This window comes from Coturnix japonica, chromosome 18, assembly GCF_001577835.2.
Source record: "Coturnix japonica isolate 7356 chromosome 18, Coturnix japonica 2.1, whole genome shotgun sequence".
NCBI classification, from domain to species: Eukaryota; Metazoa; Chordata; class Aves; order Galliformes; family Phasianidae; genus Coturnix; species Coturnix japonica.
In genome coordinates, this window is record NC_029533.1 from 157,767 (window position 1) to 183,018 (window position 25,252).

Consider the following 25,252-nt stretch of genomic DNA (forward strand, 5'->3'; position numbering starts at 1 on the left):
TGGCAGGCCCCAGAGGTGGGTTAGCCCTGTACTGTGCCCTCCGTTGCACAGAGTTCCAATGTCACCTACTGTCTGTGCTTGAGCTACTGACTAATGAAAAATATTGCTAAAAATTACATGATAATGCTAAAAATTCATGATCTTATGAGGCTGCATGACTATCTGCCCAGGGTTGCATGGGGCCCACAGGTTGGACATGCCTTCACTAGACCCTCTCCAATAGCCTAGATTCCTATGTGTCATAACAAAAGCTACATCATCTTCCAGTTGCTAAACTGGTCGCAGACTATCTTGTATAAGACACTCTTTCTTCTGCAGACCTCAATACAACTGCTTTTTTAGTCAACAGCATGAAGTTGTTGATGAATAAGCTTGTGATTCACTATAAACAGATCCTTCTCCCACAAACTGTTATGTAACTGTATCCTTCACATCCTTGTGGAAGCATAAAACCTGGTACTTTTTCCTTACTGAAATGAATTTCAATTTTTTTTCAGCTCATTCCTCTAGTTTACCAAAATCACTCTGAAATGCAGTCTTTTCTACAAATTTTACATGTCAGCCTCATCTCTGATTTCAATAAACGCATTCTTTTTTCAATCACAGATTATTAATGAATATACTGGGGAAAAAAATGCAACTAGATTTGAAAAAAGGTTTGTGGACTCTCAGTCCATGGCTACTCACATAGGTAAGTGGTAAGTATGATTTCTTATCATAGTATCATAGTCTCGTGCGGGTTGGAAGGGACCTTAGAGATCACTGAGTCCAACCCCTGGGATTCGAGCCTCGTGTTTAGCAGAGCAGCACTTCTACCACTTGCACCACAGGGGGGATTCGAACCGGGGCCCCGGTGTTGCAAAGCGACATTCCTACCACTGCGCCACCGGGGCACACTTATCTAGTTTTGAACATCATCCTTTTGCCCATTTTTCTTGCCTGTCTACAAGAATCTCCCATTGTCAAAAGCTACACTGAATTAACGGCTGTGATGCTGATTCCTTCTTCCACATGGTCTGTTTTTCTCATACTGGAGGGATTTGAGTTGTTTGACATCATTGTTTCTGTATTCATCCACAATAATTGCTCATCACTTTGTTTTCCACTAAGTGCTTCTAAAAGCTTGACTGCTTGTTCCATCACTTTCTCAAGGTTATATAAAGCTGACTGATCTACAATTTCACAGCTCCTTCTCTCTCTCCCCCACCTCCTTTTCAAAGACTTACCCATTCCTAGTAGCATTAAAAATTCCCCATCATCTGTAATTTAAAATAACAGTCTGTAAACTCCTAACAGTGCTGCAATGAGTTGAGCCCTCTCAAGCACGGTGGGAAAATAATAATATTTACATATACATACATATATATATATATATATATATATATATATATATATATGTACAAAAACAAGTGATGCTTAACATACTCGCACACCATTTGTGGACCAATGTCCAGCCAGCCCCCAGGCACTAGCTGACTTCCCCTATTCAACCCCCCACAGTTTTATAGTGTTCACATGATGTCATTTGGTCAGTTTAGGCCAGCTGTCCTGTTTCTATCTTTTCTCAGCTCCTTGTGCCCCCTAGGCCTACCACTGGCAAGACATTGAGAAAATCTGCCAAAAACTAAAACACTGCTGTTGTCAACACTGTTTTTCTCCTGAAGCAAGAGCACAACATAATATCAGACTCTATGAAGAAAATCAACTCTGTCCCAGCTGAAACCTGGATTTAAGATGCTTAGAAAATTAATTAACAAAAGGCTCACCTCTTGTCTATTAGAAGCAGAGTTTCTATTAGAAGTGTCAGAGCTAGGGTGAGGACAGTCATTTGGTCATAGTGATTGGACAAGGAAGGGCAGTTTTAAACTAGGAGAGTAGAAACTGAAATCAGATATTAGGAAGAAATTCTTTACTATGAGGGTGGTGAGGCAATGGCACAGGCTGCCCAGAGAGGTGTGGGTGCCCCATCCTGGGACATATTCAAGGCCAGGCAGCTTGACCTAGTGGGTGACAACCAGCCCAAGCTGGAGCTCAGTAGGCTGTAAGGTCCCTTGCAACCTAAGTCATACTGTGATTTCCAGCCTCAAATTTCAGTGCTTAGGTGGTTTGCATTGGAATAGACAGCTAATTATTTTTAAGCCTTCAGGAATTCTATAAATTCACTATTACTAAAGAATTGTAGTTTAGTCAAAGTATATTGCTTATTATCTTCTTGATAATTTTTGATGTGTTGCTGCTGTGGTTTGTTATGCAGTCTTTGTTAAGGCAGAAAGCACTGGTGTCAGGGACATCCCAATGCCAGGAAAATGAACAGCTGTGCTCCGCAGCAAGGCCTCTTTGATCCCCCCCTTTCCAGCAGTGAATATGCTTTCAGCAGCATATTTATTCTATACATTGCTCCATATTCAAAGTAATTTAGTATGCATACATGCTAATCCCTAGGGGATGTAGTGCTCGTCCCAACAAGGATAGCATTAAACACATCATTAGAAATGCAAGGTTTTATATAGGTATTGCTAAAAATTTACCACAAATACCTTCAAAATAAAAACATTCCACACCAATTCTGTCTTTCCCAGTACTCTCAAAATGCTAAGCTAAATAAACCTCTAGTGAATGGAAGAGCTCAGGAAGAATGCCTGTATCTGTGTGGGAGGAACGACTTTAACATTAAAAATTCTTGCCTACTGCTAAAGTCAGAGAGACAAACTTACCCTTCTTCCTGAGCAGCCAAGGAATTCTGAGACAGTTTGGACAGGTTCTTAGCATATTCCTCCTCAATCTTTATCCTAAACATACACATAGAGAAAATAGAAAGACAGCAGTAAATCAGCATTAACCCAGAAACCCACACACATAGTTTAAGGAAAATCTCTGTATTAAAAGGGATCTTGCCACAGGATTCTTCCTTCCAATCTTCAGTGGTTGGCACCAGTTTCAAGATCTTTCTCTCCCTTCCATATGCTAAAATGCAGTAGCAAGAACACAGATACATGCAGGAGAGCAGGAAGTTAGAAAAAACTACAGTTCTGGTGTACAAATAACAAGGACAAAGTGTTTCCATGGTACAACATGAACTGTCTGCAAAGCTGAGCTCACTCAAAACATATATGGCTCAAGGAGCTGTTAAACATGAAGTCACACATCTTTAAAACAAAGATAAGGAAGAGTTTAGAAAAATAACCAACAGCAAGTGAAAAAGATCAACTCCATCTGACTAAAGAGGAGGAAATCAAGTGGAGACATGTTATCAAGTATCCAGTACATAAATGGCTTCTCCATGTTTGCCATGGTACCTGAATCTGGGTTGCTGGATTGCAGCTTTACTAGTGACATCAAATGCTTCCTAATTGCTGTTACAAATGACAAAGTTCATGAATACGTGGCAGAGGCTTCTGCAACCCATGTGCAGGAGGGCAGCTCACCTACGCATCCAGTGCTGAAGCAGGATCCTAGTACCTTGCCTACATTCACCTGGCAGCACCATTTCAGTAACAGCTGAACTTGCCAGCATTGGTGGGGAGGAAGAGTGTTGGCACAGGATAGCTGTAGAAATGGCCGCAGGAGAAGAAACATTAAGCAAGGTGGTGGGGGTAAGTTCTTACAAGGAGGGGAGGAACAGCTAGCTAGTGGTTCAGAGGTGACATGAATGATGCTTGAAGCTAAACTCCAGCTCTACTGATTATTTTCTCCTAGCCAAACATTTGCGAAGTTCTCCTGACTATGGAGGACAACTGCTTTGCCGATTTTCAATCAAGTTTGCTCAGATTAGCACCTCTGACAAAGAGAAGTGTGCCACCCAATTGAAGCAGCTCCTGATTCTGTGCTGAGCTATACACAGAAGAAAAGTAAGACAGAAGGTGGGATATTTCTGGCATACCAGTTTGCAGTAGCTAGCTGAATACACACTGCCATGTGTGATGCATTCAAGATAAAAGGGTCCTTCTGACTAGCTAAGATATGCCTAATATTCTGGGCTGGTGAAAATACGGTGTAGATGTTACTTTGAGATGCAGCTGGCTGAGATCAAGGTGATACCCAGCTTTTTGCAGCAGAACAGCAGAGCGCAACTACCAACCTCACCCAGCACAGTGAGTTCTCTTTCCCTCCATTCTCTGAGTACAAAACCAGCCAGCTCAATGCCAATTCTACAAGAACACTACTCAGATATCACCTCTGCCACAAAGAGGTGTCAGTTTACAGGTCTGGTCAATAATCAAGTTGCTGACTGTCCACACCTTGGTCCCCATCTGTAGGTCACTGGTCTGACCTCAGAACCAGCAGAAAAAGCCAGGGTGACCAGCAGCACCATGCTAATTCAGCCTCAACACCTCTTGTCTTCCCTTACCCACACCACGATCTGCAAGCACTATTCTCACATCAATTTAGAACATATGACAAAAGAAAGCATACTTATATGGATAATTTTGCATCAAATCATAAAATGATTTGGATTGGAAAAGCCCTTAAAAGACCACCAGATCAAGCAACTGGGTCTAGTGAGAGGTGTTCCTGCCAGGGGGATGGAACTTGTACTATCCGATCCAGCCTGGCTCTAAACACTTCTGAGGATGAGGCATCCAGTTTCACTTGTGCCACTGCCTCACCATCTTCTGTAAAGAATTTCTTTCTAATATCTCATCTAAATCCACCCCTTTGTAGTTCAAAGCCATTATCCCCTGTACTATTGCTATACTCCCTGATGAAGAGTCCCTCTCCAGCTTTTGTGTAGGCCCACTTTAAGTGTTGGAAGGATTCACAGGAATGACCTAGTTTCCACATCAGTTGATCTGTGAGCCTGGTTCCCAGCAGCACAGTTCTAGCCAGCAACTCACGTTCACTCCACCCCACCAACATAATTTCCTTTGTGCCAGGAATAAAAAAATCCTCTTACAACGTGCCAGAGAATATCTGCAAGCAAGATGAATGGCATCCAGCTCCTGCTAAATGTCTACTGTCTAAGAAATTCTTCCCACGGAGTCTGGAAAGGACAACAGATCAGAACTGAGAAAAGTAAAGCCTGCAGAAGTTCCACCAATCTCACTTGGGGCAGAGAGGGAAGTACCTTCTGAATCTCCAAACTTTGTACTGAAACACGAGTGAGTTATAGCCTACAACAAGCATACCAACTACCCAAAATGTATTTAATACTCCTCCCAAGCACAACAAACAATTCATTTGTATGAAAAAGGAAAGTGTAATTGTACAGTCAAACTAAATGCAGGACTGAAGTCTCAGGATACAAACAAATATATAATTAGGAATTAGACACTACTAAGAAGGCAAGGGGAAAGAGCATGTTACTGGAGTCAGAAGTTCTTTAAGACAGAATTGGCCCCCACTCCAACCTTTGGCAAAAAGACCTTAAAGACATTAGGTTCAGTGGAAGAAAACAGCAAGACAAAGGTATACCTCAAAAATGAGAAAAAAATTGTTTCCTGGCCTTGCCCAATTTGCCTACCCTGCAAATACTCATCTGTGATTATCTTGAAACACCAACACACCAGATATACAAGAGTCCTTAGATCAGTCTGACAACCTCCAGGAAATCACAGACTGATTTGCAATTATTTCAGCTTCACACAGATAAAAAATTTCTTGTTTCCACTAACTTGTTTGAAAACAAAATATTTCACTCCCTGGGTAGTGAGAAGCATCAGTTTCTGAGCACATTTTATGTGTACTGTCTTAATTTTTATTTGTTCTAGTTGCTCTTCGGATGTTTATTTCCTATTCTGTCTTTTTTTTTTTTTTTTAAAGTACATTGTGTGTACACATTCAAATAGTTAAGAGTTCCAGTCATGGCATCCTATAACAGATAAAGAAAATCTAGTGAGCTACAACAGGAGGTAAAGATGATCTGATGTGACCATCATGTAGGGAAAAATGAAATAGATCATGACAACACAGAGAACACAGGGAAGAGGTGACAGAGGACACCTGACAGACACCTAAACAACTGTCACTTGTGTGAAGACAGTGGCTAGGAGTCTTTTTACACTATCACTTGAGATTAAAAATTATCAGACAACAGAATTACTTTCTGTGGCACATAAGTGCACTGCAGAAGTCTCTGCTGTAAAACACTACCACTGTCGAAAAAGCAGAGAGATTTGTAAGGATTAGACAAACAGTGGAAATTAGTTTTACAAATACCTGCTGAACAAGGCAAACCTCATGCCAACTCTGGTTTTGGTAATCCCTACACAGAAGCTGGAAGGATAAAGGCTCTGACGGTCTTCTCCTAAGCCCTGAATGCTGGTATGCTGAGAGTGAAGTTTCTAGGCTACAAAGACCTGTAACAGAGTGTACAGCCATTACCCTTCTTATGTTTCATTTCTTGTAGTTAAATAATCTGAAATAAAGACTTCCCTGAAGGCCTGAGCTCTCACCTCCTTTTCAGCCATTCTCCTCTGTATGGGAAACCGCTGATCACAGCCTGATCCTCTGATTAACCACCTGAGGCAAGCAATGAGTCAGTTGCAGGAGAAGGTGAAGGTAATACAACTGTGCTACCAGAAGGGGTGGAGCTTGGCTCGACCTCTCCCAAATCTCACTTAAGGACTGACTGCCACTAAGGCAGAATCTCTTTCTGTGGAGGTTGTTCCTTTGTGGAGTTTACTCTGAACCTTCAACATTGGTGAGTATTTTCTATTTATCATAGATTATTTTTCGATCATGATAATCTTTCATACAAAACATCTGTTTAACTTCTGTATAACTCTCTATCAACTGTATAATTGTATAACTGTACATTTGGTGAGCCAGGCAGGCCAAACAGACATAATGTCTTTTTTGTGGGGTATTTATAAATGGTTTGGGGGAGAACATCACCCCTTAGACAAAATGATTCCTGGGCAGATCCCAGGATTTATGGGTTCTCTCTATTATCAGCTGTCCGCTATAGTTGAAAAGTGGGGTCCCCTGTGAGTTATGGGGAATATTTCCCCATTCCTCATGACAGAATATTTTCAAGGATAAGGATAATTTGATTACAAAAGAATGGCAATTAGCTGCCTCTACAGTGGCACAGCCTTAAATCAGGCAGAAATCAGAGAAATGAATCAATCAGAGAAATGAAAATCAATTACTGAAAGATCGTATTGAAAAGTTAGAACAAGAACTTAGCATATTAACAGGGAAAAGACCACCCTTACATTCCCCAATGGCCCAGGTCCATAATATTTCAATGGATAACAACCATATCTCTGAAACAATGGACCTGGTTGAACAAGAAAATAAAATTACTAAAACTGATTTAGAAGAGCCACTTACGACAGATTCCTTGGAACTCCATCCTATCATAATCCATAAAACAAAAAGAATTCTAGACCAGCAGGGGAGCCTCCTGATCAATGGCTCCCTGCCCAAACACATTTTCATGTCACTGCCTGACCATACACAGCAACAGAACTAATGGATCTGGTACAACGGTTTCAACAGAAACCTGGAGAGAGTGTACTGACCTGTCAACTGCACTTATGGAATTCAGGGGTGGGTAAAAGATCTGACCCATCTTCCTAAGAGGGGGGTGGCCGAAGCACAAACAGTGGCATGATCTGTCACCTCTCTCAGCCAGAGAAGTAGTCTGTCTTCATCACCACTGAAAGAATTACAGAAGATCCTAGGCCCAGAGATGCACCATAGTTATGCAGCAAAAGAAACATTGGTTGCTCCACCAGAAAAGACTCCTGTTCAGAAAGGAAAATATCCTATTCCTAAGATGCGTTGTACAAAGATGGATCCAGCAAGGGCAACCTGAGCAAGTGGAGAGAGATAGCATATCATCCCTCCACTGAGACAATCCGGTTTGATGAGGGGGATGGTCAGAGCAGCCAATGGGCAGAATTGTGAGCCGAGTGGATGGTTATAACCAAGGAACCCGGTGATGGTATCCTGAACATTGGGCTGTGTACTGGGGGCTCACTCTTTGGATTTCACAGTGGGCCACCCAGGAATGAACTATCCACACCCAACCAATCTGGGGTAAAGACATGTGGTTAGACATATGGAATGCAGTCAAACACAGGACTGTAGGTGTCTACCATGTCACTGGTCATCAACCCCTACAATCACCGGGAAATGATGAAGCCAACGCACTGGCCTGTGTTTGATGAGATTGAGAATTCAGTCTGAGAACATCACCTGTTGGTTACACCAGAAACTACGGCATGCTGGACATAATGCGGGCAGCTGTTAAAGCATGGGGGCTGCCCGTACAATTATCTGACATTACCCAGGTATGCCAAGACTGCGATGCTTGCTCTAAGATGAGACTGAGATCGTTGCCTGAAACAACAGCCCACATTGCTAGAGGATACAGTCCTCTCCAACAACAGCAGGTTGATTACATCAGGCCCCTGCTTCAGTCTGAGGGGGCAAGATATGCCCTGACCTGTGTCAATACTGTAAATGGGCTACTGTAGGCCTATCTAGTGCCAAAAGCACATCAGGTTTTTACCATCAAGGCACTTACTAAACTGATGTCTGCCTACGGGACACCTCAAGTTATTGGAAGTGACTAAGGGACCCATTTTATTGGTGCAATGATACAGCGCTGGGCAGAAGAAAACAACATCAAATAGCAATTCCACCTGCCATATAATCCAACAGGGGCAGGCCTCACAGAACATTATAACGTTATTCTCAAGGCTGCCCTGAAGACAGACTCCCAGCCTCTGCAGGGGTAGACAAAGAGACTCTATGAAACCCTGCGGGACCTGAACAAAAGACCTCAAGAAGACAGACTTAGTGCTCTGAAAATGCTACAGATAATATGGGCCTCCCTGCTTAGGATCCAAATTATGGGCACTGATAATCAGGTAAGACCCCAGATTGGTAATGAAAATAATCTTCTGCTCCCTGCCCCTGAAAATTTACACAGAATAAAATGGCCTTGGAAAGTGCAGGTAGGACCCAAGTGGTGTGGCCTACTTGCACCTTGGGGAAGATTGTTCAAAGTGGGAGGCTTGGTAGTCCCTCCAGCAATAGGTACATGGACTACAGATATTGCGGTCAACACTCCAATCTTCATTGCTAAAGTGACCCCTATCATATGCCCATGGCAGATCAAGTCGCCTCCTTTGATGCCTGATATAGTTATACAGCCATAGATATCTGGCCAAAGGGTGTGGTATTGGTGGCCAGGGCATGACCTGGTACAACCTGAAGCATTGACCTAGGATAGAAATACAGCCTGCATCTTGCACTGGAGGGCAGACCTTTCCTTCCTGGTACCTTTGACATATCTGCATTACTCCCCCTGAGTCTCCAGGACCATCGGAAGGAACAAAATATCCTTAAAGCATTCCAGTGTTGCTGCCATGTCATGTGCAACACCTAGTAATGACCTGTATGGGACTGATGAAACACAGATGGACATGCACCTCATGATTACATGCCTCCAGTAACACCAATCAAGCGCTGGCCCACAGAAGAACATGAACCTTCACCAGTCATCGCTCAAATTGTGTCAACATACATCACAATGGGAAATTGTATAAGCATCGCGATGTGTCAGATCTCTGTAATACGAGAAAGCTCACCTAATCTTTGGTTCACGCTGTGAAGGGGTGTAACGTATGGAAAACTGTTGATCACAGCCTGATCCTCTGATTTAACCACCTGAAGCAAGCAATGAGTCACCTGCGGGAGCACAGGTGAAGGTAATTCAGCTGTGCTACCGGAAGGGGTGGAGCTTGGCTCGACCTCTCCCGGATCTCATTTAAGGACTGACTGCCAAGGCAGGATCTCTTTCTCTGGAGATTGCTCCTTTGTGGAGTTTACTGCAAACCTTCAACATCAGTGAGCATTTTTCATTTATCATAGATTATCGTTCTATCATAATAATCGTTCATATTAATAATCTTTCATATGAAACATCTGTTTAACCTCTGTTTACCTACTGACTGTATAATTGTATAACTGTACATCCTCCTTTGCCATATGCAGCAATCCTGAATCGTTTGTTCTAAACATTAGAAAAATATACTCAGCTTTTTGTAGCTCCTCTCTAGACCCTTTCCAAATTCGATACAAAACCTTCTTTGTTGCCAGAACACAGTGAATCTTTTCCGTCTTTTCTTCCACAACATGCCTACTTCTTCCAATAAAGGAAACAAGTAACTTCTCCAGTAGTGGAACAAACATGCCTTTTCCCAGCATCAAAACTGGTCTCTCCTTACTCCAGCCCAGCCTACCTGCATTTCATGCCCAGTCTGCCTTTCTCTTCAATTCTGCATTGTTTTGTTTCTGTTAAATTTCCATTTTACACTGTTTTATTCAGAGTGCCTTCCCCGGCCATTTCCATCATGATTCTGCTTGCTTTCTTTCCATCTTCTAGCTTAGCATGTCCATATCTCAATTTTATTTTTCCTTTGCCAGCTGTTATTTTTCTCTGCCCGCTTCCACAGCTCATACTTATTCATGGATCATACAGGCAACTGTCTCTAAGACTATCTTACACCAAAGACAACAGGAACCAAATATGGATGCCAGGCACACTGTACCTCCTACATCAGGCTGTCTTCATTGACTATGATGTACTTTGTATAGTTGCCATACCCCTATTTACTGCTGCTGCCATACCTCTCTGTTATTAAAAAAAGCTAAGACGGAGGAATTACCTACACGTTTTGCTCACTCAAACTACTCCACAAACTTCAGTGTCTGCATCTGCTTCTTGCCTTGTTCATTGCTTCCACAGCAATGAACCATCAGTACAACAATGCTGTGACTGTAGAAGTGGAGCAGGAAGACAACATCAGCTCAGCAGGAAGCCCAAACAGAGAGGCAATAACTAAGGATAGCAGCTCCTTCAACTGCCTCCAAGACAGAACACGCATAAACACAATCTGACCTTCCCTTGAGATTAATTATTTGTTCCCTATGAGCTGTTCTCATGTTCTGACAGTCATCCTCAAGATGACTTATACTGTTTTGGACACATGACAAGAAATTTCAAATGATGGTAACATTACTCATAACTAATGTCACACCATCTCTAATACCTGATTGAACTGTGTATCTACCAATGGTGTGGTTGGTGCTCAGTTCACTTACCATGTTAGTAGAGCAATGGACAATTAATACTGTTCTGGCGTTTTCTGCTATTAATATCTGTCTTTATGATTTCAGGTCCGCTCTAAATATCTGTGTGTATAATTTAGCTCCATTCACAGCCTGAATTCCAAGTAATGTTTTTATACAGCTTCTAGTAAGTTGTGCCTATGTTGTTCCATGCCAACATTAGTAGAATGATTTGGGTTGGAAGTGACCTTAATGATGCTCTTGTTCTATCACCCATACCACAGGGACAATTCCCACTAGACCAGGTTGTGCAAAGTCCCATCCAACCTAGCTTTGAACACTTTGAGGGATGAGGCATCCTGCTTCACTGCCTTCTCATGCTCACAGTAAAGAATTTCTTCCTAATACCTAATTTCAAACTACCCTCATGTAGTTTAAAACCACCACTTCTTGTCCTAACACTATACCCTTTGGCAAAGAGTCCATCTGCAGCTTTCCTATGCAAGAAGGCCCCATTTAAATACTAGAAGGCTGCTACAAGATCTCCCTGAACCCTCTTATTTTCTAAGCTAAATAGCCCTAACTCTCTCAGACTGACTTTATAGGAAAAGTGCACCAAATCTCTGATCATCTTCATGGCCTCCTCTGGACCCACCCCAACACACCAATGTTGTCCTTACGCTGGCTGCCCCAGAGCTAATACAGTACTGAAAGCAGGGTCTCATGAAAGCACATTAGAAAAGATGAATATCTTCCCTCAACCTGCTAGCCACACTTCTTTCAATGCACCCCATAATACAGTTGGCTTTCTGGGCTGAAAGCACACTCTGCCAGCTTCTGTTGAGTTTTTCCACCATCCAGCAACCCTAAGCCCCTCCCAGGACTGCTCTTTATCCACTCATTGTCCAGCCTATACTTGTGCTTGGGACTACCCCGTGCCAGGTGCATGACCCTGCACTTGGCCTTGTGGAGCTTCAGGAGGTTCACACGGACCCTCAAGCCCATCAAGGTCTCTCTAGTAGCAGCCCTTCCCTCCAGGATGTCGACTGTACCACTCATCACTGGCAAACTTGCTGAGGGTGCTGTCACTGACAAAAATGTTAAATAGCACTCTTGATACCAACCCCTGAAGAAACACAAGCTGTCACTAGTGCTTTTATATTTTTCAGGAAAAAAAAAACCAAACACCTTTCTAAACATCTGTGTTTTTCCCATATCCTATGTTTTTCCCTTACCTCTGCAACTTAAAACTTCCGGATTCCCTCCATCTAAATGGGCATACTGGGCAGTATGAGTGAGATAGCTGAGACATTAGTGATAGCTGTAGAAAACTGGAGAATGTGGACAGGTATTAGGGAAGTATTTAATGCACTTCAAGTATTAGTAGCATATCTTTTACACAGTTTAAATTCTGTGATTTATGTGCATGGAATGCTCATACATGAAAAACAAAAAATACAGGCCAGAACAGTTAATTTGATAGCAAAGTGCCGATTACCTTTCTCGAACGAACTCTGCCATTTCTTTCTGCATTTGTTTCCCTTTAAGTTGCTTTTGAAGCAGAATTTCAAATCCTGACACCGTATTGTTCCCTTGTGAATCCTTCTTATCAGCCTGAAATGAAAAAGGAATTTCAACCAAATGATATAGGGGAATCAAAGGCAGACACACAGCTCCCAGCAGCAGACTCCAAGGAGTCTGACCACACTGAAGAAGTTTTTGAAGAGCATGTTGCAGAAAGCATCTCCTGTAACAAATCTGTTCATCACACCCCCACCTCAACCGTTCTTAAGGGTTCTTAAACACTCTTATTCCCTCTCATTTCTCCCTTAAAAAAGAAGTTGTGTGGTTGTCTTCAGCTAGCAAAAGACTGCTGGGGCAGTATTGCCTTTCCATTTGCTCTCAGCCTTTCACACATGCTAAATCCCCAGGACTGGCTCTGGCAATCATGATCCCTAACAACACCCTACAAAGAAAAAAATGGACCCTGGGGCCAGCACAATGGAATTGCTGCAGGAAAGGAGAAGACTATGCTGCAGTCTTTAATAATCTGTAATAGACTGTAAAATTCTGCACACAAAAAAATATACAGTCAGTCCATAAAGCAGGGCAAAACAGCAACTTGTTCGGTAGCTTAATGCAGTCTATCCCATCTTCCATTTATTCTTCCTACGTGATCCCTTTAATCCCCTCCCTCACTGACTTCAAATTTACTGCAAGGACCAACACTGCGTCCTCTTTTCTATTCCATTTCTGCTTTTCTATATTTCAGAATTTAATTTCCCACTCACTTCTAACATGTCCAGAGAACACTCCAAAATGACTACAGCTTTTGCTGTCACAAATGCCACAAATAATCAAAGAGTGAGACTTTACAATGAATGTATGGCCATTAACAACAGGCAGCAGCACGTTACAAGCCTGAGACTGGAGGAATGTAGTGCATCGAAGAAGCCAGATCACAGATTATAAGGCTGAATAAGAAGAAACGGGAGGATAAACACTTGCAGAAGAAAGGTAACTTTCAGTCAAGTTCCACCCAAGGAAAGATGTGAACTAAACCAAGCAGTAATCAAATGTAAATGGAAAGAAACAACTGGGGTGGTGTCTTCTGAAAGGCAAATAAAAAATATGCCCATAAGTATTTTATTGTTTAGTGGGATCAGAGGCCTAGAAGAAATTGAATAAATGCTATTATTTTGGTAACGTGACCGTTGGAAAACATGATACAGTACTTTAGCAAGTTACTGCCATTAATCATAATCGGCTGCATGTGCCTCACACAACACAGGGCACTCTGAAGGGGAAGTGCTGCAGCAGCTAGAACTGCACACTTTATAGTGAAACTCTTTTTTTTTTTCTTTTTTTTTTTAAACCCCTCATAAAATCATAGAATCATTTGAGTTGGGTCCCTTAAATGTCATCTAGTGCAACTTCCCTACAATAAGCATGGACATCCTCAGCTACATCAGGTTGCTCAGAACCTGGTCCAGCCTAAGCTTGAAAATCTCCAAAGACTGCTCTCTGGACAACCTGTGCCAACGCCTCACCATCCTTGTAAAAACTTCCTTTCCTTACAAACAACCTAAATCTCCCCTCTTTTAGTTTGAAACAATTTCCCCTTGTCCTATCACCACAGACCCTGCTTTCTTATCTCTTTAGATACTGACAGGCTGCTCTCAGGTCTCCCCAGAGCCTTCTCCAGGCTGCACAGCCCCAGTTCTCTCAGCCTGTCCTCACAGGGGAGGTGTTCCATCTCTTGGATCATTTTTGTGGCCCTCCTCTGGACATGCTCCAACAGGTCCACATCTCTCCTGTACTGAGGACTCCACATCTGGATGCAGTGCTCCAGGTGAGATCTCACAGCGCAGAGCAAAGGGGCAGGATCACCTCCCTTGACTCACAAGCCACACTGATTCTAATGCAGCACAGGATACAGTTTGCTTTCTGGGCTGTGAGGGCACATTGTTGGCTCATATCCAACTTGCCACTTTCAACAACTGGTAATCAGAAACATGTGAAATTCATAAAATCTTCATTGTTGAGGTAATAACCCTTCCTCCCTCCCAAAAAACAGTTTTCCAGTGGAGGACCCTTTCTATCAGCTCCACACTTGAAGCACTGACTCCTGCTATCATAACAAACCCAAGTTTAATTTGATCTGATCTTATCCTAGAAGCAGAGCAAAGTAGAAGAGAGCACACAGAAAACACTGCCATCCCAAATGTCTGTGGTGGTTTAAGACTGGTAGGGAGCTCAGTACCACAGTGATGGTCTCTCACTCTCCCCTCACAGAAGAGCAGGTGAAGAAAACACGACGACAAAAGCTCATAAACTGGTTCATCTGTAACATGAGGCAGCTTCCTGTCTCTTCTCACAGAGGCCATCTCTGCAGCCCACCCCACACTCCTGAAACCTTGCCAGGTAACCCCATACATCTAACCCTTTAAAAAATGAACTTATCATCTGGCTTCCAGAATAAAGTACAAGAATGATCTTTACAGTTTTGCTGAAAGACTGTAGATCTCTAGCTCACTTGTGCACTCCTAGCTGCTGTGCTCTGAGAAACACCAAAATAACATTCACTAACATGTTACCTACTTGTGTATTCTTCTTCTGCTGCACAGCTGTTTGGCTGAGGTATTTTGAGATGTGTAGTTTTTCTACATCCCATCCATTTCCTGACAAAACTACGTCCCAACAGCTCGTGCTGCCTTTCAGGACACTCTTCCAGTAACTGTCATCATCTGAGATGGATTACAATGATCTTCACTGGCTTCTTCATTCTCTCTTGCACTGCAGCTCAGTCCAAATCCTTCTTTACCTTGTACCACAAAGCAAGCTTTTCATTCCTCTTTTTCAAAAGCTCGAGAGCTGCAATATGACATGTGGCTGGTTGCCTACTTACTACTTACCCAGAAATAATCACAGTAGCTCCACTCTGAAGGTTTCAACAACTGCTGCTCTGGCATTATGTCAGGGTGGGGGAAAGTTACAGAGTTTATCTGGAAAAAAAAAGGAAAAAAAGAAAAAAAAAAAAAAGGCAGAAGATAGTTAGAAAGTAATGAAATTTAATTGCTGATGAGAAAAATGCAAATGAAAGATTATATATGTGCACTCCAACCAAAAAGAAACCAACAACAACACAGTGAGTGCATGCTGGTGAAGAGAAATTGGTTGTTGCATGGAAACAGTGGCTCAGTATTCCCAAAAAGCTCGTCTGGGCAAGCAGTACCATCAGCTTATAGGAAAATGAACTGTTTCACATGAGGAATGCTTGTCTGATTCAAAAGTACCACACACTAACTTCTAGATCCCTAACAAAGCTGTGGTGAAATACCTGACATGAGCATGCCCTGACCACAAGAAATACCACAAAGATGTAAAACACTGAAAGCACTGCTATTGGCCCATCTCATTAGCCAGTTTTGGTTTGCAGGATTACTTAAAAGGTCTCATTTTTTCAGCAAACTGCACTTCAGTCAGTTAGAGACCTTTTCATATAAAGCTGATGATCCTGCAGAAAGAAATAGGAATGGACTCTCTAAAATTAGATAGTCTTCAGTGCATGAAAGCCACAAATTTAAAGACAGAACTCATCACACAGACATTAAACAAAGGCACAAAAATGTCCAAGTGCTCATTAAGTTATCGCAGAAGAAAATGCAGCCTGGTAAAAGCACAGTGTAAGCGAAGGATGTGACAGCTACTGCAGAACACGCTGCAGAATAATTCTGGGCGCAGCTAAGCCCATTGGGGAAGCACCAGCATGAGTCAGAGACTGCTGTCACTACATAGTGCTCTCATAAAAATCCTGCTGGGTAGGCACACTAAAAGCAATCCTCCCAGCATACCAGCAGGTTCACTGGACAGTAAGGGTACCTGTATATTAACCAAAGAATCACCAGAAATTAGGGATGGGCAAGCATCACAGCATCACAACTGTTACCTTTTCCTAAGGGGGAATTACTTAACATACAAAGGAAATCCAAGGGACTGTGGACAGGGATATCACAATTGCACAAGCAGCCCCACATCTAGCACTGATATGCTGTAAATCTGCCCTTGGGGTTTTCAGAGTATCAGAAAGGATGCAGCACACTGCTGCAAAGCACTGACATGGGATAAATCCACAATGCCAGATCAATGCAGACTAAGCCTTTAGCTGATACAACACTGTTCCTGCAATCCCACGGCAACTCTGCCACTGTTTGTCTGCACTACAGTTTCAGTGGCTGTACTGTATGTAATCACAAAGGTTTCTTCTTCCTCCTCCTCCTCCAGAAGGATTACTCTTTCTTTCCAGAGCTTGCCAGCTCTATTTCAAAGCGAGCTCAGGACTTGTCCCTTGTGGTGTCCAGCTCCCTCACACCCCCATCAGAAGCATCATGCATCAGGAACCACAAAGCCAGCTCAATTCTGAGCTAGATGGTGCAGCGAAGGGCACTTGTGTGACGCCAGGCTGACCTCTGTCCCTGCAGTCTCTGCACTAACTCTGTCTTGAGGGAGTTTTTCTGAGGAAACCTCCTGCCTCAGCTAACATTTTCCTCTCCCTTGTCAGCTCAATCATTTCAGAACATCACTGCAAGCCTATCATGTCCTATTTTTGCGTTAGGTAGGTTAGGTTACCTTCGCTCTTCCATTCAGGGACCACTAAGTCTGAAGTCCTGCAAGCAGAGCCCACCACCCCCTCAAAACAGCACCAGCAAGGAGTCCACATCACACAGAGTTCTGCTGAGCAGCTTCTGGGCATGGGAAGCTCAGGCAGAAGGAGCATCACCCTGCTAGGAGATGGCAGCTCCTCTCACCCCACTGGGACATTTCCAAACAGATCTGTCCAAGGGCCTTAAAATAACAGCTTGAAATACCAGGCCAGATTGTTCTTTCAGACAGCACCTGACAAGCACCAGCCTGGATCAGTATCCAAACAACCCACAACAACAGTACACCTTGCAAACAACTGCTAGTCATGGACTGCTCCTGCATCTTAGCACACTGCCCACCACACAGCCTCATCTCTTTTCTTAAAAGACAGACTGTATCATAGTTTTGACTTAAAAAATAAGATGGCCTCCAAACCTAGGCACAGCTACTTTCCATGTATGACAAAGGCCACTTCCTTGTATTAAACACTGTGTGTAATCTGGTGAAAGAGGCCTTAGGGACACCAGAAATAATTCAGATCTCCCAGGCAGGAGCATTACTATTGCAACTGTTAAATTTGCAATGGGCAAGCACAATGGAAATTCATATTTCTTGTGAAATATGACAAGTTTCATAAAAACTAAACCTGTGTTAGCTGGAAGCTGCTTATTTAAGACTTCCTATCATGTCATCAATATGCTGATAAAATAAACAGGGTCACTTGAAAGTCCCACACTTGGAAAAGTGAAGGTGTCTGAGATGCACTGAACACACCACACCACTTCCAGACACGCGGAAGGAAGAAAAACACTGAGTATGTACAGCTGCATGTAGCTTACAGTTTCCTACATTAAAACCCAGATGTAGCATGAAAAATTATTAAACTCTAGAAATATTACTAAAACAGTACAGTTGTCCATGAAGTCCATGATTCCTCCTTTCATCTCCCCACATTTCCTCTACTTGACCAAGAACTCTTGGATTTTAATTTCCAAACATTTCTAAAATGTCTCAGCTTTTCTCAGCAGCACAGGAGTCACTGGGTAAGCTTTGAACAGGCCAAGGCCATGCAGGAGCACTATATCTCATTTTCCCAACAAGTCTTCCTCTGAACTGTTCATTTTCTTGCTTCTACAATCAAACACAGCTGGAAAAACACACCGGTTCACTGGCTCCATCCTGCCAATGGGCTGTTTGCTTGATGCAAGATCAAGTCAAAGTCATTTGCACTGGTGTCCTGATGTTTAAAAGCCCAGCCCATGGCATTAAATAGCCTTATCAGCCCCATGAAGTGTGGTGTCTTCTCCCTCCTCAAGGGACCACCAATCTCATTAATCAAGTATCTGACAGTGGGTCAAGGTATAAATTCTAAGTTCAAACAACATGAAAGACAACAGTTGTGCTTATTTCTTTCAAAAACATTGACTTTTAGCCAACAGGGCATACAAAAACATGCAGAAAGGACTATTACAGTTGTTATTGCCATATGTATGTTAAATATATATTAAAGAACATAACTAATGACTGACTCACAGAACTTTAAGAGAAAACAAGGCATTACGACTCACATTATGTTTGCATGGATGTCACTGGGACAGCCCAGGCGATCATCAGCCTCATCATGGCATTAAGTCCTCAAGTGGACTCTTCGCTAACAAAAATAATGGTTGTTAGCTTGCAGCAAAGCAACTTCAGTGAAAAGACGCCAGCAAGGTGTGCTCCAAACATGAGCTAAGCAAAGCAGACTGTCCTTGCAGCTGCCACGGAATGCTGGTGGCAACACAAAACCCGTCTGAGAGGTCTGGGCACCTGCTGGATTGCCAAAGTCAGAGCAAAGCACACAAAAGCCGTGCTGTGACAAACATGGTGACAACAAAGCTGGAAGGCAAAGAGCAGATGAGCAACCCCATTCAGTGCCTTTCTCAAACAGTTCTGTTTTCTATCAAATGAAGAAACAGATAAAAAATACTTTTGCCCGTGTACTGATAATCAGCAAAAGCAACTGCAGCTTCACAGCCAAACACTCCAGCTTGTATTTCATGAGCGATGGTTATTAAATGAGCTGTTTAATTGTTATTATTATTTTTAGGTCTGAACTGCTAAAGGTTTACTGACAAAAAGTCACAAGGACATAGGTGTGTTTGCAGGATTCGCACAAGAGCAGCATGCACAAGATAGTTTGTTGGGGCAAGACTTGAACATCCATTCCACAGACTACAAAGTACTCTGCATGATTTGAAGTGGCTACCAGCAGCCTCTGTAAATGAGACAATGCCAAGCAACATGCATAAAACAAGATGAAGGTTTCGATAATCAACTACATATTTATTACATAAGACGCTACATAAATAAGTGAGCAGACAGTGTACGAGCTGCAATGTGCTGTGCTTAAGTGAAAACAACTACAGAGGGGCAACATACTTGCTCTTCAACTTAAGCACACTCACAGCACCTTAAGACAATACAACTTCCTCAGCTGGCTTAACTTCTGTATTTGCTTTACAATCTCAATACCTGAACACAAAAACTACAACAGCCAACTCTGCAAAGATCACCAATGTCAAACAGGGCTGTTGGGACAACCAGACAAATTGGGAGGATGGCTGACATCTCTAAAGAGCTTAGGCAACAAAAAAAAAAAAAAAAAAAAAAAAAAAAAAAAAGAGGCTTGGGCAGTTTTAACTCTACCCAGGTGTGGAAGCCCAGGAATGCTTAGGCTGTGTCTATCACAGAATTACAAAATGCCCTGGGTTGGAAAGGACCTCAGGGATCATGAATTTCCAATCCCCCCTGCTGCAGGCAGGGTCACCAACCTCACGTTTAATACCAGGCCAGGCTGCCCTGGGTCCCATCCAACCTGGCCTTGAACATCTCCAGGGATGGACGGGGCATCCATAACCTTATTGGGCCACACCTCACCACTCTCACAGTGAAGAGCTTCTCCCTGACATCCAATCTAAATCTTCCCCAACTCAACTTCAAACCATTTCCCTGTGTCCTGCTGTTATCTACCCTTTCAAGCAGTTGACTCCGCTCCTGTATATGGGCTCCCTTTAGGTACAGGCTGCAATGAGGTCATCCCACAACCTTTTTTTCTCCAGTCTGAACAACACCAGCTCCCTCAGCCTGTCTTCATAGGGGAGGTGCTGCAGCCCTCTGATCATCTTCGTGGCCCTCCTCTCCAACAGCTCTCTGTTGGACACTGTGCTCCAGATGAGGCCTCACAAGAGCAGAGTAGAGAGGGACAATTACCTCCCTGGCCCTGCTGGCCACCCCTCTTCTGATGGAGCCCAGGATACCATTTGCTTTCTGGGCTGCATGAGCACACTGCTGGCTCATGTTAAATTTCTCATCCCAGGACCCCCAGGTCCTTCTCTGCAGGGCTACTCTCAAGGACTGCTCCTTCCAGTCTGTATAAATGCCTGGGATTTCTCTGGCCCAAGTGCCAAACTTGACACTTTGCTGTGTTGAACCTCATTAGGTTCACCCAGGCCCACCTCTCCAGTCTACTGAGGTCCCTCTGAAAGGCATCCCTTTCTTCCACCATGTCAGTCTCAGTGCTCAGCTTGGAGTCATCAGCAAACTCGCTGAGGGTGCATTCAATTCTGTTGTCGATGTCATTGATAAAGATGTTAAAGAGCACCGGTCCCAAGACAGACCCTTAGGGGACACCGCTTGTTACCGGCCTCCACCTGGACATGGAACCATTAATCAGCACCATCTTTCTGCAGCCTTTCAGCCAATTCCTTATCCATCAGGTGGTCCATCCATCAAATCCACATCCCTCCAATTTGGAGATAAGGACGTGGTAGGGGACCATGTTAAAGGCCTTTTCAAGTCCAGGTAAATGATAAGTATCTAAGTAACTTCAGCATCACAGATTTGTATGTGGCAGTGATGTCACAGTTGTAGCACAACAGGAAGGGAGAAAAGCCAACTGAAGCTCTGAACATTAAGAAAGAAAACTTATCCACTTTGTATTTATAACATTAGGTTCTGCCAGAAGTGTTCAGGAAGCTTCATTCATGTTATCTGTAGAATTGTCTAGAAACCATTTGCTTAGTGTGCACCAAAGTAGTGGATTTCTGATAGCTTCTGCCATGCTGTCAGCCCTAGGGCAGAGCAGAGAACACTGCTGAATAGGCAGCCTCGCACTGCGTTAATTTCTTTATGTCAGACACACAAAACACTAAGCTACTGCATGCAGGCTGCCCCTCTTCCATACACAGCACATGTTCATTTGGGTGTCCAATGTAAGGAATATAAATGCCATCATTTTCCAAGTCATGTCTTACCTTCATTAAGCACTAAAACATTTCTTAGAAAGAAATCCACACTCAGAAACTACTGTATCATCAGACATGCTCAGGTTTCTTGCTCTTCAGAGAAATACAATTCTATTCTCCCTTGTACACAACATGTACTGTACCTTCCCTCATCTACTGCTTCAGCTTCCACAGATAAAACTCCTGTCCAGAGGGACATCTCTTCAGGAATCAGACAGCAAACAATCCATACTAAAATTAGTAAATACACCTTGAAACTCGCTGCAAAAATCAGTGTGGACCACAGAGTTGCACTTCTGCTTCCTTATGAGCAACAATAATTTGTGCAAATGGCAGATTTGTATCAGCCTATGATATAATCCATCAGGGTTTCCTTTCCAGGGAAAACAGATCCTTAATGCTGGTAATATTCATTTACTGAGAATGCCATACCCTTCTTCCTGTGCGATACATACTCCAGCTCACACCTGTCTTCAGGACTACCAGAAGAAGAGTAAATCCATGCTCTTCGGACATAGAGAAGACACCTGCATTCTTTCGAAGACAGTAACGAGGTCCCCTTCCCCTGAGGAAAGCAGTTAAACAGGGTGCTGGGCTGCAGCTGCTGATCAGGTGTCATGACCTGATGTTTGCAGCTCCTCTATCAGTGGGTTTCTGTTTGAATGGAGGTCTGACAGACCCAAACTGATGACAAAAATCCTCTTCGCGAGAAGTTCTGCTTGAGTGCTGCTGCAGCCCAAGGAAAGCCATTCAAAAGCAAGCTAAGGACATACCCTGCAGCCCTGTTAACCAAAGCATCCCAATGCCAGCTGGAGCACTGTTGAACAAATAAAACCTCCAGGGAGGGGGCAGCAGAGAGGGAATTTACATTGCTTTACAGTTTACACTCCATCTGAGAATGTTATTTTTCATAACGCTTCCTTGATGCAGGCAGTGGCTTGAAGCAAGCGGCTGTTAAAATTAGCTTGGTTCTGCCTGTCTGATGCATTGTACTTGAAAGCTCTGGACTTCTGTTGGAGGAAGGCACACAGTGACCCTTATGTAACACACACCACTTGACTGCTTTGCAGATGCTACCAGATGGCACACAGACCAGCAAATATGACATGAAAAAGCACCCCAATGAGCAGCCCAAGTCCTCGCCTAGTACAAAATGAGTCCTTCACAAACACAGGTGCTCTCATGCTCTGCTCTCTGCAGCACACACAGACCATGTCTGTACCCCCAGGGCGACCCACGCAGCCCGCTGTCATTCTGCTCTATACTCAGACAGGGAGCAGGCTGTGAGCAGCGTAGATAGAGCAGACACCTTTATTCCCTCTCTTTTACCACTGCAATTTGTCTGTCTTCTCATTAATCTTTATTATTTCCTTTTCAATGGATTGTAACAAGCCCAGTCACTTCCATTAATTTGTTCTCATTTCTTCCCCGATTTCAAACATCTGTTCGATACTGAGGAGTCCACAATTGTAAGCTGTGTTCCAGATGAAGTCACAAATCCTGCAGAATTCATCAGTGTATGTAAACCTCACACTTCGAACATCTTATCAATTATATACATGTACTCAAATCAAATGTAATGATCACTTTATACTGAAAATCTTCGCCTTTATTAGAAATCTTCAACTGGACACTGGCAAAGGAAAACAACTTCTGATGCCTCTTCGAATACAAGACAAAAGTTCTCGCACAGGACAGTGACCCCTATCGCTAATCCTTTCTCATCCTTTGTTGCTTCCCCAAGTCGAGACGGACCAGGGCCCGGGCAGCGACCCACAGCGGAGCGCGTTTGGTCAGGACCCACCGCCAGATCCCTTTTCGTGTATCTCCTCACTTCCTGCTCATCCCAGAACCCCAGAACGGAGAAATTTGACAGGAACTGCACTCCGAGAACCCCGTGGGACGGCTAGAACAGAACATCCCGATCTGGAAGGGCCCCGCCAGCATCACCGAACCTGTCCCGGGGATGGGTTCTTCGCTACAAAGACCACGAAGCCTTTCAGGGCCCCGGGACGTGCTGTTCAAACAGAGCAGAACTAGTCCCGCCGGAGGCAGATCCCGAACGCGGGATTCATTCCATCCCGCAGCGCCCCGTCCTGCACAAGCATCACGCCCCGCGCCCTGCACCGCCACACGGCCGAACTCACCGTCAGGCTGCTCTCCTTGCTCTGCCTCCTCGGCGCCGCCGGGGACCCCGGGGTCTGTGGAGAGAAGCGGATGGCATCGTCGAGAGCGCGCTCGGAGCCCAGCATGGCGGGCACGGGCCGTGCCGGGGCTAGGCGGACCCCATAGCCCGGCGGCGCGGGGCGGAGCGGGAGGCGGCGTCGCCAGCCGTCAGGACTGCGCCCCCTCACCGCTGTCAGCAGGGCTGGACTGTCCGGCGTATCCCGGCCGGGCCCTCAGCGCAGCACCGCCCGGCTCCCCCCGCGTTCCTCAGGGCTGCAGGGGTGTCGGTGACCGGCGCCCAGCGGGGCCGGGCCGGGGCGGGAGCGGAGCCCGCAGTGCTGTGTGTGGGGCGGAGCCACCCACCACCGTCGCGGCCCGCCTGCGCTGGGCTCGGGGCCCCCCTGCTGTGCCCGGAGGCTGCGGGTGACGCGGGTCGGTGCGAGGAGAGCGTTTCTGAGTCACCCTGGACTCTGCTGCAGCCCTTGAGCAGCGCATTTACTCTGAGCTGCAGCCCGAGATCGGTGGAACGGTTCTGCCGCTCCGCCTGTGACTGTTGATCGGAGCGGGCAGCGCGGCTCTGCAATCTAGGAAGTTGTAAACAAGGCCTGGCCCTGTGCCCAGCGCGGCACGGCGCTTATTGTGCTCAGCTGTAGCTCGTTCCCCCTTGACCTGTTTCCAAGAACTGTGGCTGAGCTTTCCCGAGCATTTGTCTGCGCGGTGGCTGCTGCCCTGCTCCTGCAGCACGCTTGGAGGCGGCTGTCTCAGGAGAAAGCCACGCTGCTGGGAGCAGTTGCAGGGACAGTCACCATCCGCAGCCCAGGAACAGGGACTGGAGTGGGACCAACTGAGCCACAGTCTGGGGTCTGGAGAACAGCTCTGGAAAAGTCCCCTTCCTATAACCAGCAGCACACGGTGGACTTCTTCCTTACTAAGGGCTCTTCTGCAGAAGCATCCGCAGCTCCCAGGAAAAGCTGCTCTCAAACTCAGGGCACAAATGAAGCCAGGACTTGAGTTTGGGAAAACTGGTAATTAAAGAGTAATGGAAAGAAAGTGTGACAGAGGCCACTGAAGTGAATGAAGTCACAAACAGGACTCCTTTAGGCCCTGTACCTGAGTCATCTCATCAGAGCTGAAAAGTGCATGGAAACTATCTCTAAAGCAAATCTGAGCACAAAGGTGACTTGAGTCTACAAGATTTACCTGAGTCAGACTCAGCACCATAAAAGCTGCAAATACCAGAAATAAAGTTCTGGGGGAGTCAGTTATGCAGACTTGCCGGCAGACAAAGCAGATACCTTCGGGAAATGGCATTTGTTGCACAAGCATTTATACTGCTTATTTTAAAAGAAGTCAGACCCTGCAAGTTGATTTGGGTTCTCTGAACGCTGGAGTCCACCAGTGGCTGTAGGGGTTATTAAAATGGTTTAAAGTTTCCAGTGGTGCCCATATGTTCCATCTCCAGCCTATGTAAGATGCTCAGAGAAGAATCAATGCAAGTCAGTTAAGTGAGAGATGTTGGTCATGGACATGGAGCCTGAAATGACAGACTGTGTACCAGGAAATGCCATGAATCCATGGGGAAAGGAACCCAGAAATACAGGCTCAGCTGAAAGAGCACTGCTAGTGCA

At 44.4% G+C, this 25,252-nt stretch overlaps 1 protein-coding gene across 10 annotated transcripts in view; it reads right to left on the bottom strand.

The window, feature by feature from the left end:
* The window catches only part of GAS7 (growth arrest specific 7), a 106,245-nt gene that overhangs the window by 21,410 nt on the left and 59,583 nt on the right, over positions 1 to 25,252 (bottom strand). For 6 of the 10 annotated variants that reach the window (XR_001558836.2, XM_015879889.2, XM_015879886.2 and 3 more), the window contains 5 exons: positions 23,606 to 23,659; positions 15,444 to 15,533; positions 12,527 to 12,642; positions 12,264 to 12,359; positions 2,715 to 2,789 (listed from right to left, as the gene is read on the bottom strand). Coding sequence is in view for 9 of the 10 variants with exons in the window: in XM_015879889.2 (XP_015735375.1) it covers positions 2,715 to 2,789; positions 12,264 to 12,359; positions 12,527 to 12,642; positions 15,444 to 15,533; positions 23,606 to 23,659 (431 nt within the window). In the remaining variant the exon portion in view is untranslated. The remainder of the gene's footprint in view (positions 1 to 2,714; positions 2,790 to 12,263; positions 12,360 to 12,526; positions 12,643 to 15,443; positions 15,534 to 23,605; positions 23,660 to 25,252) is intronic. The other 4 variants (XM_032448206.1, XM_032448209.1, XM_015879888.1 and 1 more) reach the window with 2 other exon arrangements.